This window comes from Psammomys obesus, unplaced genomic scaffold (genome assembly GCF_907164565.1).
Source record: "Psammomys obesus unplaced genomic scaffold, mPsaObe1.curated_primary_1811, whole genome shotgun sequence".
Taxonomy (NCBI): Eukaryota; Metazoa; Chordata; class Mammalia; order Rodentia; family Muridae; genus Psammomys; species Psammomys obesus.
This window is the reverse complement of record NW_026589447.1, coordinates 89,304-110,266: the sequence shown is the minus strand read 5'-3', so window position 1 is coordinate 110,266 and position 20,963 is coordinate 89,304. Positions and strand designations below refer to the sequence as shown.

The window sequence follows — 20,963 nt, the reverse complement described above, 5'->3', positions numbered from 1 at the left end:
ACCATGTCTAAAAATAAATAAATCTTGTCAGGTGTGGTGGCATATGCCTTTAATCCTAGCACTGGGGGTGGGCAGAAGCAGGTGGCTCTCTGTGAGTTAGAGGACAGCCTGGTGTACAAAGTGAGTCCAGGACAGTCCAGGCTACACAGAGAAACCCTGTCTTGAAAAAAATCTTTTTTAAAAAAAGGAACAGGCTAGAAAGACAGTTCATTGGTGAAGAGCTCATACTTTGCTTCCAGGGGACCCAAGTTTAGTTCCCAGCACTCATGTTGGGTGGCTCACAATCAGTGGTAAGTCTGTCTCCAGGGGACTCAACACCTATGGCCTCTGTGCTTGCTTGCATTCATTTACACACACACACACACACACACACACACACACACACACACACACGTAATTAAAAAGTGAGATAAAACCTTTAAAATAATTTGAAAAAATAGGGGAAAGGGTTTGGGATATGGACCAGTTGGTAAAGTTTTTGTTGGGCATATACACCTAAAGCCTTGTGTTCTATCCCCACCAATCCACAAACTGGGTGTAGTGGCACATGCTTGTGATCCCAGTACTTTGGACGAAAAGGCAGGAGGATCAGAAGTTCAGGAGCTCTAGATAACCTTTAGCTCCATAATGGTCCCAAGCTAGATTGAGCTGCATAAGATCCTGCATTAAAAAAAAAATTAAGGAAAAAAAAATAACCAGGTTGACACCAGCTTGGAGTGCATAAAGAGTTTGAGAACAGCCTGGGCTACATGGTTAGACTCTGTCCTAAAGATACAATTAAATCGAGACTGGCGTGGTATGTCAGCACTTAAGAGCACTGGCTAATCTCCCAGGTTTAGTTTCTAGCACCCATATGGCTGCTCATAACTGGCTGTTAGCTCCAGTTCCAGGGTATCTGGCGCCCTCTTTTGGACCGCAGACAGCAGGCACACACATGCTGTACAGACATACATAAAGGCAAAACACTTTACACACAAAATAAAATTTAAAAATTAAATGAAAATGAAAAATTAAGACACAAGTTTAGGGAAGAGTTATCAAACACTGTAGAGGGCTAGGGACTCTCATTCTGAAGAAAGTCTATCAGACCAAGTAACTGGGTGGCTGCTGAAAATTTTTTCAGTGGAGTGGGGAGCAGGAGCAGAAGGCATGTGGGAACAGAAATGACAAATGATTGGGAGATGAAAAAATAGACTTCAGGCCAATGAGATGGTACAGTGGACAAAGGCACTTTCTGAAGAGCCTGGCAGCCTAAGTTTAATTCCCAGGATCCACTTGATGGGAAGAGAGAGCTGCCTCCCACAAATTATCTAGTGACCTCCACTGCAGTACACACACACACACACACACACACACACACACACACACACTGAATAAAATGTAATAATTTTTTTTAATAATCAAAAAAGAAATAAAGGCATCAATCATAAAAAAAAATGTCTTTCAACAATGCAGTTAGGAAGCAAAAGAGGAGTTAGGTATGAATACATACACCTATGATCCCAGCACTCAGGAGGCAGAGGCAGACAGATCTTTGTGAGTTCAAGGCCAGCCTGGGCTACAGAGTAAGTTCCTAGACAGCCAAAACTACACACAGAAACCCTATCTCTGAAAAAACAAAAACCAAAGAAACATGCAAAAAGACACACACAAAAAGAAGGAAAAGGAAGAGGAGGAGGAGGAGGAGAAAGAGGAAGCAAAAGAGGAGGCTTGGAAATAACTCAATGGTAAAGTGTTTGCCTAATACAGTCAAGGACCCAGGTTCCACCACCAACACCATGTTGGGGCTGGGAAGCCACAAAAAGGAAAAGCAAAAAGGCAGCTGCTCAGTTTCAGTTGCCACCCAGACTGGGAATCACATACGGTTTTCTTGAGAGACAAGTGATAAAGGTTTTCCTATATTGTGTTGTCAGTGTAAGGGGTTCAGCATAGCACAGAATTGGAGGAGTGGTCAGCTCAGGACACCAGCATCAGCATTGACTCTGCCACACTCAGAGACAAACCTGTCATTGTCAAAACTGAGGAAAATATTCTAGTGCTGGCCCTTGAGTATTCTAGCTCAAGCAGCAGCTGGTCACTTACAGTGTGTCTGATGGGTGGCATCATTTTGCTTCTGAATGAAGTTTCCTGGCAACAAAACAAAAGCAAATATAAAATCCACTACAGTGCTGCATATACAGCCACATAATTTAGAGCACCAGCTAATCTTCTGAGAAAGAGGCCCAAAAGCTTGGGATGGGTGTGAAGTAGCTGTGGAAATGCTTGTGACTCATGCTGTAGCAGTGAGGGCTTCCTTGTCAATAGCTGAAGCACAGTCTCATAGGTGATAGTGTTTCTCCAGGAACCAACCAAAGCTGAGCATATTCTGTGGCTCAGTGCAGCCCTGACATGGTGAAGTGAAATGTCAGCAAAGAGCAGTTAATGTTTACTGTAAAGTGCCCATTCTGATTCACAAATCAATAATGGCTTGACATTCTGCAGAACGCCCCCACATTGGCAAAACAAGTGCCACCAAACACCCATTTCTTCGGAGACAATTAAATGGATCAGTAATCTTTTGTGGAAGAAAAGCTACACAAAGGGAGGTATCTTCAGAAAGTCTAAAACACCTGAAATGTTTCCCCTCCTACTTCTGGATAAGCCTGCTTCTGGGGTAAGCAGAGAGAGCAGGATCCTAAAATACCCAACTGGAAAAGGTTTTCACCTGAGGAGGGTTGGGGAGGGACAGGAAAGAAGAAGCAATCTTTAGTCTCAGGCTGAAGCAAGGATTGGGGTAGAAGGATGGAGACAGTCTTTGGTCTGAAAGCCTGAAAGCAGTACTATCCCATTCAGGCACAAGGAGCAGATTAAAGACAATAGGTTTAAAAGATGTAGAAAGGTGTATATAGGGTGTGTTGGAATATGCCTGTAACCCAGCACCTGGAAAGCTGAGGTAGGAGGATCTTGAATTCAAGGCCATTTTAAAGAAGGCTTACAGAAGCTGGGTGTGGTGACATTGTCCTGTAATCCTAGCACTTGGGAGGTGGAGGCAGGAGGACCATTCTCCACTAAATAGTGACTACAGTGACAGCCTGGGCTGTCTCACTGTGTGAGACCCTGTCTCAAAAGGCCAACATAAATTTTTAAAAAGAAGACATACAAAACTGTGTTCTATTTCCCTTTGAGTTGATTATGCGCTGCACAGGACAGGCAGAACTTAACTGGCTTTATGGAAGGTACCAAAGCATTACAGAGGGGATAAAGCATTAAGGTTGCATGAAGTTTATTATGGGTGCTTCTCTGATCCAGGTGCAGGAGTCCTGTATGGTGGAACTGTCCAGGAGCCTCAGCAATGACCTTCTCTAGCTCTCTGTCCCTGATAAAACTGATAGACATGTATTAAAAAGGAGGTGGGGAGCTTCTAGATGGGAAAGAATGGGGTTTCTAGTTTCTGCTGGTCAAAAAGCCCTATGAACCCATCCTTAGATTTATAGAAGTCTTGATTGTGGCACAGTCATGGTTGTGGCACATAGAACAGGAAGAAAATTGCCCTCGATTTCTACCTGGACATTCCACCATCCTGCCCATGAACAGCATAGGCCTGGACCTAAAGGGTGCTATCAGTACTGCCCTGTCTATTGATCTGAAAGTGCTGAGTGATTCATGGAAGTAGCAGAGATGGTAATTGTTGTTCCCAAGTCTGGGGGAGGCTGAATGAGGTATTTGTGGGTTATTGTTAGCAAGCTTGGCTAATCAAGAGGAAGTAGGGTAGTCCAAAGGTTCTTTCAACAAGAAGGGTGACTACCAGGGCCCTATTTATGGTATAGTTTAAATTCTTTATTATTAATTTTTTATGTGTATGAGTATTTTGTCTGCATGTCAGTCTGTTTACTACATACATGCCTGGTGCCCCCAGAGACAAGAAGGCAGCTTTGGATCCTCTGGAATCGGTGGAACTGGAGTTACAGATAGGTTGGGAGCCATCACGTGGGTGTTGGGAACCAAACCCAGGTCCTTTGCAAGAACAGTAAGTGCTCTTAACTGCTGAGTCATCTCTCCAGCCCCACATGCTTTATTAACTCATCAGTCTGAGGTGCTAGGGATGATGAGTAGATTTTTACTTGCAACACCTTGGGGAAAAAAAACCTATAGGGGTAACTCTTCCGATAAAGAGGTAGATATATTTAAGTGATGAATATGCACATAAAGACAAAAAACTGGCAGGGCATGTACTATAACTATTAACAGCTCCATGGGCAGGACATTAGCTTATCAGTTGGGTGACCAAATGTAGGTGGTTAGCAGAACAAACTTAATTCTTCTGTGTCATTTGTGCCTCACCCTTAAAGTGACCCTTGACCTCATTTTTTTTTTCTAGGTCTGAGACTTGGACTCCTCTCTGATTCCTTACCCCTACCTTCCAATTCTCTTGGGTAAAAATCTAGCATGGAATTTATTCTGGGTGGTGGTTCTACAATGTTCTACACCCCAAGGACACAGAGAATATGATATGAATACTAATCTGTAGGGCCCACGTTCAAGCAATTTTATAACAGCCCAAAAGTTCCAAATTTCCCATTTTTCCTTCTTCTTACATTTTATTTGATTATTTACTGTGTGTGCATATGTGTCACAACATGTATGTGTGGAGGTCAGAAGACAAGCTACAAGAGTTGTTTCTCTCCTTCTGCCATGTGGCTCTCAAGAATCCAACTCAAGTCATCAGGCTTGGCAGCAATCATCTCTACCCACCCAGTCATCTCTCAATCCCCCCATTTCTCATTTCTCTAGTTTTCACTTGGCTTCCTTCCTGGTCTAGCCAAAAGATGTGAAACTCTCTGGAAACCTTTTGCAAGCATCTTCTCTTTTTATCTAGTTATCAGTCATCAATGAAATAGAATAATGTTCTTCAAATCTCGGGAATGAAGATCTTCATAACTCACAGAACCTGAAGCACCAACCAAAGAGCATGCATAACCTGGACCTAGGCTCCCTACACATATGTAACAGATGTGCAGTCTGGTCATCATGTGGGTCCCCTAACAATGTGAGTAAAGGCTGTCTCTGACTATGTTGCCTGCCTTTGGATTCCTTTCCCCTAGCTGGGCTGCTTTGTCAGGCCCCATTGAGAGAGGATATACTTAATCTTGCTGGGACTTGAGGTCGGTTAGGGAGGTTAGGGAAAGTTGGTACCCCTTGGGGACCTTCCCTTCTCTGAGAAGAGGCAGAGGAGAGTGGGGGGAAGGGCATGAGGTGGGACTGGGATGAATGAGGGAGGGGGCTGGGATCAGACTGTAACATGATTAAACAAATAAATGGAAAAAATACCTTTATCTTCATAAATTCAGAGCTGGGTGTGGTGTTGTACCCCATTAATCCCAGCGCTGAGGAGGCAGAGGCAGAGGCAGGCAGATCTCTGTGAATTCAAGATCATCCTGGTCTGCAAAGCCAAATCTAGGACAGACAAGGCTACACACAGAGAAACCCTGTCTTGAAAAACAAAATAAAACAAAAAAAAATCATAAATTCAAGAACAGGGACAACTGAATTCCACACTGGAAAGACACAGCTATTATGCTTTGATGGCCCTCACTCCTGACAATGTGTCATCTCAGAGAAAGCTTTACTTCTGCCTGGACGAGTGTACCATCCTGACATGTGGGGCTAGGTTTAGAGAGATGTCTTGCAACTAGGCTTTGACAAAGAGGACTGAAATAACTTTATTTTTTTTTCCTGTTTTCAGTGATCAGGTTTCTGTCGTGACAAAAAATTAATACCAAGGTCTGAACTATAACACTGTACCAAGCAAAAGGTATAAATAGTCAAAGTCAAGTCAATGGGGACATGCTGTTAGCGCAGTTTGCCTTCTCCCTGGGGCAATGTTGGGAGGTTGGTACACCTTTAGAGGGTGGGGCTTAGTGGAAGGAAGTTAGGCGACTGAAGGAATGTCTTTAAAGATGATATTAGACCCTTTGACTTTTCTTGTTCCTTATAGTTAGTTCCCAGCTACCAACAGTGGACAGTTTCAAATATAAATGACAATTTTCAGCAGACATAGGCAAAAACTTCCTAACTGGGTCTCATGCTCTGCCATGTTCATTCACCTTGACCTTCCACTTCCCCACAGGCCCACCAACCCTAGACTTAAACTCAGAGCCAAAATAAACCTTTCCTTCTTATCAGTCCATTATCTCGTGTGTTTAGTCACAGTGATAGAAAACTGACTAACACAGTTCTCTAGAAAAACCTTTAGAAAAACATTGATAATTACCTCCATCTGGCTTCTCTCCTAAGAATGTGAATTTCTGGTACACAGATTCATCCATGTAATTATGTAGCTCTTTGAAAGGATTTGCAAATAAATAAGCAAGTAAGTAAATAATAAATAACAATAGCAATTAGGACTACACAATCTCTTCCACTTTTCCCAGTAGCCCTCATCGGGAATTTTCTGTATACCCTCAGCCTGGCCTGAGGAGAGTACTACCGAAATGGTAAGCAGATTTTCTGGGTTAACCGTCTCTTGTATTCCATGAGGCCCACTTAGGAAGTTTTTGCCTATGTGTATTAAAAAACTGTCATTTGTATTGAAGACTGTCCTCTTGACTCCTGAGCCATACAACAAGGCTGGCTCATTGATCAAAACCATGCAAAATGCTGTTTGTTTGTTTTTTTGTTTTGTTTTTATAATGAAGCCCAGGGATGTGGAGATGATGGATTCCATGTGTGAGGCAGTGTGGCTGCCTGCCATCTGAGACTGCTGTTGCTGAGGCAGCCAGCCATGCTCCTGTGATGTCATGAGCAGATCTCTCTCACCAAGCTGCTGATGCTGTGTCTGAAGCCCAGAGCCCTGAAGTAGGACAGCGCTGCTGGTCAAACATTCCCTATATAATATGATCAGTTTTCTCCATCCTTTGCCCCAGTCTTGGATAGAACAGGAATGATGAGCTTTTGTTTGTGCTGACAATGCAGTTGACAAAACCTGGGGACAGCAGGTTTATTGTCTTCAGGAACCCTTACCTTGTATGTGTATGTGTCCTCTAATGAGGACCATCTTGAGCAGATCCAGGAAATCAACAGGCTGACATAAAATGCTTAAACATGTCCCCAAACATTTATGAGAAAAAAGTCTGCTGAGGATTCAGGGTACCAGCTGCATTCAGCTGCTTATTAGGAGCTGATAGACAGGCCCTGCACTGTAGCCATTCTCACCCTCCTGTTTTCCCTTGACTTCCTTCCTTTCCTCTCAGCAAAGAAATGAGTGAAGTGGGAAACAGGGCTGGGACAAGTCGATTCCAATAGATGTATCTTTTAAAATATTTATTTACTTAATTTTTTTCTTTTTTTCTTTTTTTTTAGTAATATCTTTTCTACAGCTACAAACTATTCAAAATCAACTTCCCATGGCCTTGCACTACAAAGCTCTTGAAGAAACCCTGCCAGAACTCCCAGGAACCTTGAGTTTGCTGATAAGTGACCTGGAGTTTCCATTCCTGGAGTTCTGCTCGCTCATCTAACAGGTCTGCCCACCATTCCTTAAACACTTCTCACAGCTTCCTGTCACCTGAAATGTCCAGCCTTTCTGTGTCTGTAACAAGACAAGTGCAGTTCTGCCTCTTTTGTGAAATCTACCCCTAGGAGCTAGCTATTCCCCAGCTCTTGGTCACTCTGCCTCTTTTGCCCCTTCTTCTAGGTCATTGGAGACTGCTTCTTACTTACATTCTTCTGTATGGTTTTGTTTGGTGTTTTGTTTGTTTTTGAGTCAGGGTCTCACTATATAACCCTGGCACACCTGGACATCACTATAGAGATGAGACTCAGGATTCTGCTACTGCTACCTCCCAAATACAGAGATCTACAAGCATGCATGTCCATGCATGGCTCTTACTCTGCTTCATTCATTCTTTCTTTCTTTTGATTTATTGCTGAGCATGGTGGCACACACCTTTAATCTTAGCAATCAGGAGGCAGAGGCAGGCAGATCTCTGAATTCTAGGCCAGCCTGGTCAACAGATTAAGTTCCAGGACAGCCAAGGCTACACAGAGAAACCCTGTGTAGAAAAACCAAAAAAAGAAAAATATTTACTTTATTTTAATTTATATTTATTATTTATTTAGGTATCTAGCTTGTGTATTGGTGCTTTGTAAATGCTTTGTCTGTGCACTGCACACATGCCTGGGACCTGCGGCCTGAGGTCTGAAGAGGGCATCAAATCTCTCTTGGGAATGGAGTTACAAACCACCATGAAGGTACTGGGAATTAAACCTTAGAGTCATCTCTCCGGCCTCAAATTATTATTACATTTTTACTAGTGTGTGTGTGTGTGTGTGTGTGTGTGTGTGTGTGTGTGTATGTGAAGAATATGTCACATGTGCCTAGGTGTCAGACAGTTGTGAGCCACCCAATATGGGTGACATGAAGCAAACTTAGGTCCTCTAAAACAGTAGCAATTGAGCAATCTCTCCAGCCCCTTATGCCTATTATTAATATTATTATCATCATCATTATCATTGTTATTATTATTGTTGTTATATGTTCACGGGCTTTTTGCCTGCATTTCTCTGTGAAGCAGATGAGTTTCTAGTGCCATGAAGGTCAGAAAAGGGCACTGGAGCCTCTGGAACTAGAATTACAGATTGTTGTTAGCTGCAATGGGGGTGCTAGAATCAAACCTAGGTTCTCTGGAAGAACAGCCAGGGGTCTTAATTTCTTAATCTTTCCAGCCCCTTATGCCAGTTCTTCATGGGAACTGCAGAGCTCATCAACTCTGCTGTAGTGCTAATGCCAATAAGTCCTGAAGCTGGAGTGCCTGAGTTCAAATCCAACTTTTTTACTTACTAGTTGAGAGCCTTTTGATATATTACTTGACCTCTTTGTGCCTTAATTCCTCAACAACATAGAACTATTAAGAGTGCCCAAACCTTCGGCAGAGTGCAGGGAATCATATGAAAGAAGGGGGAGTTAGTAAGACCTGGAGAGGACAGGAGCTCCTCAAGGACCAAATATATCTGGGCACAGGGGTCTTTTATGAGATTGTTTCTCCAGCCAAGGACCATGTACGGATATAACCTAGAATCCCTGCTCGGATGTAGCCCATGGTAGCTCAGTATGCAAGTGGGTTCTCTAGTAAGGGGAACAGGGACTATTTCTGACATGAACTCAATGGCAAGCTCTTTGAACACCCCCCCCCCCCCAGCGAGGAGCAGCCTTGCTAGGCCACAAAGGAGGACTTTGCAGCCAGTCCTGATGAGATAACTGATAAGCTAGGGTCAGATGGAAGGGGAGGAGGACCTCCCCTATCAGTGGACTTAGAAAGGGACAGGGAAGAGATGAGGGAGGGAGGGTGGGATTGGGAGGCAATAAGGGAGGGGGCTACGGCTCGAATACAAAGTAAATAACCTGTGATTAATATAAAAAAGTAAAAAAAAAAAAGTGCCTACTTCAAAGAATGACTTTGAGGCTCAAAATAATACTTGTGAAATACTTCGGACAATGCTGTTAAGTACTCAAGAAATGCTAGTTCTTTCCCTCCACTCTAACCTTTACTAAGCAAGAATCACTAAAAATCAAAACATGTCCCCGGGACATGTTTTTTCTGTCGATAGTGGGGTTAGGGTTAGGGTGGATCTGGAGAAGAGGGCAGTAGGACAAGGAGAAAGGTTGGGGGCTGGGAGGGAGAGGAAACTGTGCTTGGGATGTAATATATGAGAGAATATTTTTTTAAATGACATTTATTACCCCCATCCTTCCCCGGGAATTCCGGCTTGGTGTCATATACCAACTTTTCCAGATACTCCTTAAAGGAATTCCCTATCTGACTTTAAATGCTGCCAGGGCTCTGAACCCCTTGGCTGACTAGTTGATAGCTCCTTGCTGTCCTACAGGCATGCTTTGTTCAGTTCTGTTCTATGCCTTTACTCAACAGTTTGTCCTCCTTGTAATTCTAGCTCTACCTTCTCATTTCCTTCTCCCACCCATATTTTCTTTTCTCTGCTCAAACATTGCCTCTTCTAAGAAACTTTCCCTGAACATGTCATGTCAGCTGTTTCTTCTTCTTCCTCTTCTTCCTCTTCTTCCTCTTCTTCTTCTTCTTCTTCTTCTTCTTCTTCTTCTTCTTCTTCTTCTTCTTCCTCCTCCTCCTCCTCCTCCTCCTCCTCCTCCTCCTCCTCTTTTTCTTCTCTTTTGTCTTTTCAGACATGTTTCTCTGTATAGCCCTGGCTGTCCTGGATGGAACCTATTTTGTAAACCAGGCTCCCTGCCTCCACCTGTCTCTGCCTCCCTAATGCTGGGACTAAAGGTGTGGGTTACCACACCCTCTCTGTATCGGTTTCTTCTTCTCTTCCCCTTTGAACTCACCTCACAGTCAGAGTCAGAACAATGTGCCAGAATACACAAAGCAATCACTTTGGTCTTGACCGTGTATCCTCAAAAGATTGTTAAATTCCGTTAGTTTGTTGATGTACCCAGTGTTAGATAGTAAACCCAAGGCTAAGTACTATACACTGAGCCACATCTCCAGACCAACAAACTCTTTAAGAGTCAGCATGTTTTCCCTTCCTCTGTCCCCCAGACCCCAGCATGGATCCTTATGCTGGCTTTCCAATAGGTATCCAGTAAAGGCTTATCTGCTGACATATCTGGCATAATTCAGATTTGGCCAAGGGAAGCTGAGGCCCTAACTTGGTTTGTATCAGTAAGTTCAAGTAGAAGGCAAGAAGCTGATTCTGCTGGCTTCACTCATTTCCTCAGTGGGGTCCAGGTTGTAGAATAAGCAGGGTCCTCAGGTAAACCTTTAGTGTGGAGACCTTGAAACTGGATGGACCCTTCAGTTAATGGTTGATACTCTGTTTACCTAGAAATGATTGCCAAGAGTTCCTGCTTACATGTGACACACTTTGCAGGTCAACTACCTTAGCCCTAAGAGTAGAAGGTAATTTCTGAGTAGGTTTTATGATTCTGGGATGTACCTGGAAATACTGTGGTCTGTCTCCAGCTATTAAGTACTTAGACAGGAAGCAAATGATACCCTGGTATTGCTATATAAGTAGGGAGCAAGACCATCTCCCATCTTGACCAAAGGTGTTTTTATCCTCCCAATTGTCCATAGTTTTAGACGCTGGGATCTAGAAGAGATAGCATCCAGAACAAGAGTCCTCCTCTATGCTGCTTGCCCACACAGTGGGTCTATTGACAGCCAAGAGCTGGACATAGCTGAAGTGTGTTAAGCAGCCAAGTCCAGTTCAGTATCTCACATAGACCCAACATGGCATTTTGGTGACAATGATGCTTCTCTGTCTTTGGAACAGGGCAAGAACTCTAGGTCCAAAACCATTGAGAACTCAGGGATCAATCTTGTTTAATGATTGTGTGTGGTACGGGGGTGGGGCTGGTTAATGTTTCTCTGCTTCCTCTTGGGCTACGGGCCATGTCAAGCTCCAGTCCTGAGCTTGTTGTCCCTCCCCTGGGCTGGGCTTTGACAGTACCTAGTGGCACTGAGCAGACACGCCTGCATACATTTCCTGGGAAAAGGCAGCTGCAACCAGGTGTGGCAGTGCCAGGGAGGTGAGGAGCTTGGGGGCTGAAGAAGGGGGACCATGGTGGGCTGATATGGTTCTGGGGTAGAAATGCTGGCTGGGAAGAGGCCTGGGTACTGCCTTCTCTTGACTTTACCATTCAGTCACTTAGGCCCTTTCTGTACTTCCCTCAGACCTGGAGTGACGTCCACCTGCCAGGTGGCCAGCCTGCATATATTCTTTCTTCAGCCTCCCACTCTTACCTTCTTTCCAAGGCTCCAAGTTCCTTCTCTTCTCACTCTGTTTCCTCAGCTAAAGATTCTTCTCCTGCTCATAGGGTCAGATTCCCAGGAAGACAGACTTGAACTCTCAACATAAGGTAGCCAAGTTTACCATTTTGTGATGTTTTCTGGTGTGCGGGTATGAGTGGGGGTGGGGTTAGGGTTCCGTGAGACTGTCAGACAGTGCCAGATGCTGCTTTATTTTTCTGATGACAAGGTAAAGCAGGCATGTACCTGGCATGGGTCTGCCAACAGAGCCGAGGATGTGGGAGCATGCTTTTCCCTTTACTTGAGGGGAGCAGACAGGCTCAATACGAATTTAAGGTAACTGATGGTTTGAGAATGTACTGGAAGTATGGCTCCCAGCTGTCAAAAAGCCATTCCAGCTGTCAGGAATGGTATAGCAGAACCCATGGACTTCAAAAATGAGACGGGGAAAGGAGAATATATACAAAAGGGATTGTTTTCTTTCTTTCTTTCTTTCTTTCTTTTTTTTTTTTTTTTTTTTTTGAGACAGAATCTTACTATGTAGCCTTAGCTGGCTTGGAACTTGCTATATAAACCAGGCTGGCCTCAACTCAGAGAACCTCTTGCCTCTGTCTCCTGAGTGAGATGGAAGATTAAAAGTATTCTCCAACTAGCCTAGCCACAAAAGAAGTTCTAATAGACAGAAGTCATTGGTAAAGGACCCAGGCTGGAAAGAGGGGCCAATGTGCTTTGTAATCTGAGTTCTACCACTTGTTTACCAAATGTGTGATAAGTCACATGGCATTTTCCAGCCATGGTGGCATACAGCTATAATCCGAGTACTCGGAAGGCTTTAAGCATGAGGTGTGTGAGTTTCAGACTAACCTGGCTACATGTGTGGATTAAAGTTGTTTGGAGAATGGGAATTCGTGAACACGCAGTTTCTGACATGCTGGGAACATTCTATTAACAGTGGCTGTCACAATGAGCCCAAGTAACACTCACTAGCAAGTGAAGTGGATGATGGAGGAGCAAAGTAGCAATAACCCAAGCAGTGATTAAAAAAAAATGAATCTTAGCAGAAGCTTTATAAAGAAGTTATGACAGGGAGAGGGAGAGAGAGAAGTGAATGCATCAGACTGGCCATGGTGAGCAAACCTGGCCACAGTAGATGGGTGACAGGGTGGAGACTAAGCCAGTACCTGAGCTACTGTAGAACCATGGGGTGGAGGCATGACGATAACAGGGGAAGAGAAGGAGCCAGATAAAATTGCTTTCAACCACAGAAACCTGATGAAGGCACCCAAAAATTTAAAAGGAAGTCTCCAAGAAAGTCTCATATCCCTCCCTGACCACGGGCAGCCTGTGAAACAGGAATGGAACACAGTTTGGGTTAGTTTGTTTTTCCTTTTACTTTGTTTGTTTTTAAACAGGATCTTATGTATCCCAGGCTAGCCTCAAACTTTCTATGTAGCTGAACTCCCAAGCCTCGTGCTCCCACCTCCAGAGAGCAAATACATGCACTACTACTTCTGGGCATAGAATCCAGGGCTGAGTGTCAACTAGGCAAGCACTCTACCAACGGAGTCACATCTTCCACCCTGGTGTCTGAGCCTGAGGGTAACCTCATCCAGCCCCACAAGAGCTCTGTTGCCCAAACCCACAAAACACAAGGATCCGCATGTGGTTGGAAGGAGTGGCAGGGTAGGAAGGGAGACCGAGGTGATGAAGGTACCGTATGTGTACACATACACACCAGTATGCATAAGAGTACAGCTTGTTGGCTTGTGTGCTCTGTCTCAGAAAAAAAAAATACCCCTTAAAGAGAGAAGTCATCAAAAACAACGCTCTGCTCAAAGGTTTTGAGGTCAGAGGAAAATCATTTGGAATTTGATTCTATTCGTTGGCAGCAGACCACTATTGGTGAAACAAGTTACTGAACCGCTCTGAGTCTCAACTTTCTGATCTGAAAAATGGGGCTAACATCACAGAACTGCTAATGATTGTATTGTCTTGTACTATTTTGCACTATGCTCAAGTGCTGGGCAAAACTGAATTCAATACCTGACAAGGCCTCAGAAACCCTATCTAATTAAACATGGAGCAAAACATGCCTGGTGCAACTCAAATGGTATCAGTATCTGAACTTTAAACTAAAGTCAGGGAAACAGTTTGGATTTCAAAATCAGGTCACTCCCCTGGATGTTTTAAAAAGGCGCCCTTGAGCTATTGATGTTGACACAGACAAAGCAAAACTTAAATCCCAGTGCCCATACAAGGGCTCTTAGAGGTCCTAAACAGAGCTACTAGCTATGTCGCAGAAAACTCAAGAAAGTAAGAGGCAGAGAACTTAAAAGGACCTAGAAACTTGAGGTTGGTCAGGAGCTGTGTATGGCACCTGTGAGGAGAAGAGAGAACACCTAAAGTTTGCTTTGGAGTTCATAAGAATAGTCCGAGTAAAGGAAAATGGACCAAATCAGCAGGCCAGAGAAACCCTGGGAAGGAAAGAGAGGATGGAACAAATGTGGAAAGAAAAATGGTAACTGTGTAAAATGCCATAGAATTTATGGAGAGAAAGCTGGGTGTGGTGGTCTGTAATCCCAGCACTCAGGGAGGCAGAGGAAGGTGGCTCTCTGAGTTCAAGTCTAGCCTGGTCTTCTAGGCCAGCTTGGTCTGGAGAGTGAGTCCAGGTCATCCAAGGCTACACAGAGAAACTCTGTCTCAAAAAACAAAAAAATTATGGAGAGAATATGAACTCTCATGTTAGCCTTATCTCTCTCAAAGCCCATCTCTGTCATGACCCTCAGAATGACCCTTTTTTCTTTCTTTCCTTCCTTCCTTCCTTCCTTCCTTCCTTCCTTCCTTCCTTCCTTCCTTCCTTCTTTCTTTTCTCTTTCTTTCTTTCTTTCTTTCTTTCTTTCTTTCTTTCTTTCTTTCTTTCTTTCTTTCTTTCTTTCTTTCTTTCTTTCTAGACAGGGCAGCCCTGCAACTAGTTCTGTAGACCAGATGGTCTCAGACTCTGAGCTCCTCCTACCTCTGCCTCCTTAGTGCAGGGATTAAAGAACTGTGCCTCCACCACCTTGCAGGAATGACTTTTCTTTTTGTCTCAGCTACCTCCTCCATGACAGGAGGTTAAAAAAATACCCTATCTCCCAAGGTTATTCTTTTCTTTTCTTTTTTTTTTTTTAATTTGAGACACGGTTTCTCTGTGTAGCCCTGGCTGTCTTGGAATCACTCTGTAAATCAGGCTGGCCTCTAACTCACAGAGATCCTCCTGCCTCTGCCTCCCTGAATGCTAGGATTACAAGCGTGAGCCACCAGGCCTGGCTCCTAAGGTTATTCTTTAATTTTTTTTTTCCTTTTACTTACTGTTAACCCATTGGCATGCATATTTATAATATGTATGTGTTTAAGTGTTGGTGTGTGTTAATGTCATGGTACACATGTGGAAGTCAGAGGACAGCCTTCAGGAGTTGGTTCTCTCCTCAGGTCATCAGGCTTGCAAGTGCTATTCCTGCTGAGTCATCTCAATGATTCCCCCACACCCCTCCCACACCAGGATTGTTCTGAGAATCACAGTAGAGCAAACATGTTCACGGGCTTGGCACAGTTTAGTATATGCTTAGCAAATGCTTATTCTTGCAGCAGTTGTATTTTTTTTTTAATTACATGTATGTGTGTGTGCAAGTTAAGAAGCCAACTTACAGGGGTCAGTTCCCTCCTTTCACCACGTGGGTTCTGGTATCAGACTCAAGTCATCAGGCTTGACAGCAAACAGCCTTACCAGTTGAGCCATCTTGCTAGCCCCAGTTATTCTCCATCCCCAGCACTGCAACGCAAAACCTCTACCACTGACCCAAAGCCCTAGTCAAGTTTGTGATGCTGAACACATCTTATCTGCAAAAAACATTTTCCTCCCTCACTCCTTCCTTTCTTCTTCTTTTTTTTTTTTTCAGGGGAGGGATTGACACAGGATCTCTCCATGTAGATCAGGCTGACCTCAAACTCACAGAGACACACCTGCCTCTGTTTCTTGAGTGCACCACTACAACTGACTTTTTTTTTTTTTTTTTGGAGACAAGAGAGGTCTTGCTTTGTATCCCTTGCTTGCTTAGAACTCACTATGTAGACCAAGCTGGCCCTAAACTCAAAGCAATTTACCTAACCTTGTCTTTCCAACTGATGGGATTAAAGATGTGTGTCATCAGGCCCAATAGGGTCTTAAAAAATGCTAATGAAGAAACAAGTTTTAGAGAAGTGTTCTTAGAGAAGTGACTTATGTCCTGTAGACTTATGGCCCTGCTACCTCTAGTCTTGTTATATTTTTGTGACTGGACCTCACTCACTCACTCAGACTGGTCTAGAATGCGTATCTTCTCTCTCTCTCTCTCTCTCTCTCTCTGTGTGTGTGTGTGTGTGTGTGCTTCAACAGGGTCACATGTAATCTAACTTGCCCTTCCAATCATGTAGCTGAGGCTGCCCCTGACTTCTTGATCCTTCACTTCTTTGTTTTTTGAGACAGGATTTGTCTGTGTAGCCCAGGCTTCCCTGTAACTTGCTCTGTATACCACACTAGTCTCGAACTCACAGAGATCCTTCTGCGATCCTCCACTTTCCAAGTGCACCATCATGCCTGGCCTTTGTTTAAGACTTCTGAGCTCAAGTGAGCCTCCTGCTTTAACCATCACACCCCATACAGTTGTGTGCCACCTGCCTGATTGCCTGTTTCTTTCCTCCAACTCCTCAACATTTTCAGTGACTATTTACTGCCCCTTTCCTCTATAACCAAGAGAGGCATCCGGAAGTGATTACAAAGCCTCTTCCTGCACCCACCACCCCTATTGTGGAGGTGACTGGGGTCAGGGAAAAATGCATTGCATTTCTGTAGGTCTAGGTCTGAGGTGCCCTGCTCTCATCCAGCTCACTGCTCCTAGCATAATCTCTTTTCAACTTCAATGGCAGAAGTGGTGGGAGGTAGGGAGAGGCCTTCTTTGTCTGCCTAAGGGAGAGAGAAAAATTTCCTCCCTAGAATCATTGGCATGCTCATAAGCAGAAGGTTACGATACACACTTGAGATTGGGACCAGGGCAGCAACTGAGCTGCCTATTCTATGTCAGACGTTCTAGGTCAACCACACAGTTCTGAGGAGAAAAAGGAGAGATCTTGGGCTAGCCATTAAAAAAGAAAAGGAGGTTAATTGGATGTCACCTTGAAAGACACAAAAATCAAGGAAACTGTCCAGCTTTTACTTTGGCCAACACCATCTGGAAAAGTGCAAGGAGTCTGCGGCAAAGATTCTACTTTTCTGCTTCAGACTCTTTCGTGCTTCATCTTTTAGCTGTCTGACTTTGAGTGGGTAGAAGGACTGCTAAATGGCTCAACAGAAAGTCTACATGGGAAAATGATTAGTCCAGTTCCTGGCTTGATAAACTTGGCGCCCCCAGTTTCCTCCCTTCTGGCTCATCCATACCCGGAAGGGGACCTAAGCCTAGGAAAACTCCTGCTGACTCTGTTTCTGGAAGAATTATGGGGGAGGGCCTCAGTCCAGAGACTCCTAGCTCCCTGGGGTCCTGGTTTACATGCACCTGTCTGTGTTCTATTTCCCTCCCCCAGAGCCATTATTCTGGTGGGGCCATGGGGAGGGTGCGGCGATGGACCGGGCGGGCACAGAACAGGTGGGTGCAGGCTGGGTGTCCGACGCTGGGACACAAGTGCTCTGTGTGTAGGGTGGGCGGAAGTCAGGGCGTTTGATCTGAATTCTAAAGGCTGTTGTTCAGTACCCAACAAAGGTTCCATTGTACAGACACTGGGTATAAAGCAGCATATGACTCTCCAGCACCGGGAGGCGATGAATTGGGACGCAGGCGCGACCACAGGGACCACTCCCCCTACACAGACATGAGACCATAGGGGAGTTGTCTGGGTGGCCTCAAGGATAGGCGCTCCCCGAGGTAACTGGGCTTTCTGGGTTTGTCAGGTGCAAAGGAACTGGGGGAGGGGAGCCAGAAGAGCTGGCTAATAGCAGAACACGAAAGGGACTCTCGAAAAAAGACTGCTGAATGTATGTGAAGGGGATGGGACTCAGAGAGGTCAAGTCAAGAATGAGGAGGAAAGGCTGGCGCCAAGAGGGATTGATGAGGAAAGCTATGATCGTCCTTGCTTCCCCCCCTCCCCCGGCACCAGCTCCTGGAAGAAATGGGGGCAGGGGAGGCAGCATTACTATGCCCAGCTTCCTGCCCTAACCTTTTGACAGCTTGCTTCCTGCCTCTTGTCTCACAGGTGTGAATGAGGCAGGATGAACTGGACAGGTTTGTACACCTTGCTCAGTGGAGTGAATCGGCATTCTACTGCCATTGGCCGAGTATGGCTCTCCGTCATCTTCATCTTCAGAATCATGGTGCTGGTGGTGGCTGCAGAGAGCGTATGGGGTGATGAGAAGTCTTCTTTCATCTGCAACACCCTTCAGCCTGGCTGCAACAGCGTCTGCTATGACCAGTTTTTCCCCATCTCCCACGTGCGCCTATGGTCCCTGCAGCTTATCTTGGTTTCCACCCCAGCTCTCCTCGTGGCAATGCATGTGGCTCACCAACAGCATATAGAAAAGAAAATGTTGCGGCTCGAGGGGCATGGGGACCCTCTTCACCTGGAAGAGGTGAAGAGGCACAAGGTGCATATCTCGGGGACACTGTGGTGGACCTATGTCATCAGCGTGGTGTTCCGGCTGCTGTTCGAGGCCGTCTTCATGTATGTCTTCTATCTGCTCTACCCCGGCTATGCCATGGTGCGGCTGGTCAAGTGTGAGGCCTACCCTTGCCCCAACACAGTGGACTGCTTCGTGTCCCGCCCCACTGAGAAAACCGTCTTCACTGTCTTTATGCTCACTGCCTCCGGCATCTGCATTATCCTCAACGTGGCGGAGGTGGTGTACCTCATCATCCGGGCCTGTGCCCGCCGTGCTCAGCGCCGCTCCAATCCGCCTTCTCGCAAGGGCTCCGGCTTCGGCCACCGCCTCTCACCTGAATACAAGCAGAATGAGATCAACAAGCTGCTGAGCGAGCAGGATGGCTCTCTGAAAGACATACTGCGTCGCAGCCCTGGCACCGGGGCCGGGCTGGCTGAGAAGAGCGACCGATGCTCAGCCTGCTGATGCCCTGTACCAGGCAACCTCCCATCCCACCGTTCCCTCATCCAGCCCAGGCCTGCCCCTCCTTTTAATAATCCCTATGCCTGCTAGGGATTATTCCATCAAAACCCTCCCTCCCTCCCTGCTCCCCTTCCTCAGAGAGTCTTCTGTCTAAGAACTGGCTGGCTGGGGAGTGGGGAGCCACTTCTGCACCAGGGCTCAAGGTTACTGAGGGTGTGGGCAGTTCTTTCTGCCTATATTCCTTCCTCTCCCCTCTCCCTTTCTCTGAGATGAGAGATGAGATGCCCTGCTGGTGTTTCCAATTATGAAACTAATCTTAACCCCCATGCTGTCAGGTATCCCACTTTGGGAGTCACATCAGGGGGGAAGGGGTGTGGGCAAGGGGAGTGAAGGAGGGGCTCTGCATCACGGGTGGAGAAACGAGGGGAGCAAGCACAGAAAAAGGAAGAACAGTGCTTATCTTGCTGCCTGTCACAAGGAAAAGGGAGAACGTGTCTAGGGTGAGGGAGTTACACGGAGGGAGAAACAGGCAGATAAATTGGAGGAAAGGCTGGTCAGGGCTGCCCCCAGTCCCCAGTTCCCAAGGCCTCTCTCTCTCTGCAAATGTTACACATTAAACAGGATTTTACAGTAAACGAAGAGGTGGTTCGAGTGTTTATTGAAGTTCTTTCTCCTGCACCCTCCTCTCTGACCTCCCCCAGGATAAGCTGGCCTTGGTTGGCATTTTGCTAATCAGGAAAAGGGCAGAAGGAAGAGTGACTTAAAGCTGCAAACAGGGGCAGCCGGGGAAGCCACTCTCTGAGCCATCTTCTCCAGCTTTTTCTTGTTCTGGCTTATTTGTTTGTTTACTTATTTCTTTTCCATTGTTTATAGGCTATTGATACCTACTTCACATACCTCTTTTGGTTTTAAAGATAAATGACAGACTCTTCTAGAGATACAGGAAATGCTAGACAAATTTCTTAGGAGGGGGAGGGAGGCATACTAGGTGTTCCCTCTGTACTCCTGAGACAGCTGTCCCTTTCCTCTCTGGACATTCAGCATCTGATGCCCTAAAAGCCCTTGACCTCTCTTGCTCTCTCCTCTGAATATGGCCCCAAATTTCATCTTCCTCCCCAGTGCCCCTCCCTTGTTACTCTCTGACCTTCCCCCACCCAGGACTCTGCCACGGGTCAAGCATGTCCAGCAGAAGTTTCTTGGTCTGGACCCCCTTTCCCCTGTCAGCTACGTGAGAAAAAGTTCCTGAGTTGGAACTTGACAACACAGACCTCGAGACCTAGCTGTGTCACATATTTCCAAGGCTTTCTCAAGCCTCCCCCACCCCACCCCCTTGTGTGTAAACAAGGGCTGGCCTAGCACCTCTCCCAGCTTCCTCCCACACTTGTCTATCTCTAAAGGACCCCCACCACAGCCATACAGGGCCTTCCCCCACTGTCACTGCCTACACAAATGGTGCCTTGGGATCTAGCTCTGACCACAGCAAGTTTTCCTCCTCAGCCACCCTAAGCCACCCCACCTCTGAGCTGGACAGAACATTGGTCCCCTCCCTCTCAGAGTACGTGGAAGAAAGACACCAAGAATGAAGAAAATTAGGTGTGATCTCATCAGAATTGTTTTCTGTCTAGAAATATTTTTTTTTTCCTTTCTGACGGAAAGCATAAAATACAAAACTAGGAAACAACTTGGGTGTAGTGGTACATGAGCTAGAGGCCAGCCTGAGATACAGTTCCCAGGCAGTGTAGGACGCTGACCCAGCAACAACAACAAAACCACACCTTTCTTTTGAGAAATTTTCTTTCTCCTTAGACATTGACATGTACTCTGTCAGAGGAGAGGTCCTTATGTGACTGACACGTGGACAGCAAAATTTCTTTCCCACAGAAAAGAGGACAGAACAAGCATAGACCATCTCCTCTGTCCTCAAGAGAAAGATTTTTCTTTTTCAATATTCCGTCCTTGGGGGTTGGGGATGTAGCTCAGTTAGTAGAGTGGGTTCCTAACATGCCCCATGTTCCAGTCTCAACACCACAATTAATTAATCCTAGTCCTTGAGGGAACCTAGTACCCACGTCCAGTGC

At 45.5% G+C, this 20,963-nt stretch overlaps 1 protein-coding gene across 2 annotated transcripts; it reads left to right on the top strand.

Moving 5' to 3' along the window:
- The first annotated feature begins 11,450 nt into the window (after nucleotides 1-11,450).
- Nucleotides 11,451-19,524, top strand: Gjb1 (gap junction protein beta 1). 2 transcript variants are annotated; one of them, XM_055605092.1, is made up of 2 exons: nucleotides 11,451-11,542; nucleotides 18,021-19,524. In XM_055605092.1, exon 2 carries the CDS (start codon nucleotides 18,037-18,039, stop codon nucleotides 18,886-18,888), a length of 852 nt encoding a protein of 283 aa, XP_055461067.1. In that variant the 5' UTR covers nucleotides 11,451-11,542; nucleotides 18,021-18,036; the 3' UTR covers nucleotides 18,889-19,524. The 2 variants fall into 2 exon arrangements, with proteins under 2 accessions (XP_055461067.1, XP_055461068.1); XM_055605093.1 differs by lacking the exon at nucleotides 11,451-11,542 and adding an exon at nucleotides 17,594-17,692.
- Nucleotides 19,525-20,963: the final 1,439 nt, after the last annotated feature.

Excerpts from the sequence above, each read along its gene's own strand:
- Gjb1 (XM_055605092.1), top strand. The coding sequence starts at position 18,037 with ATGAACTGGACAGGTTTGTACACCTTGCTCAGTGGAGTGAATCGGCAT.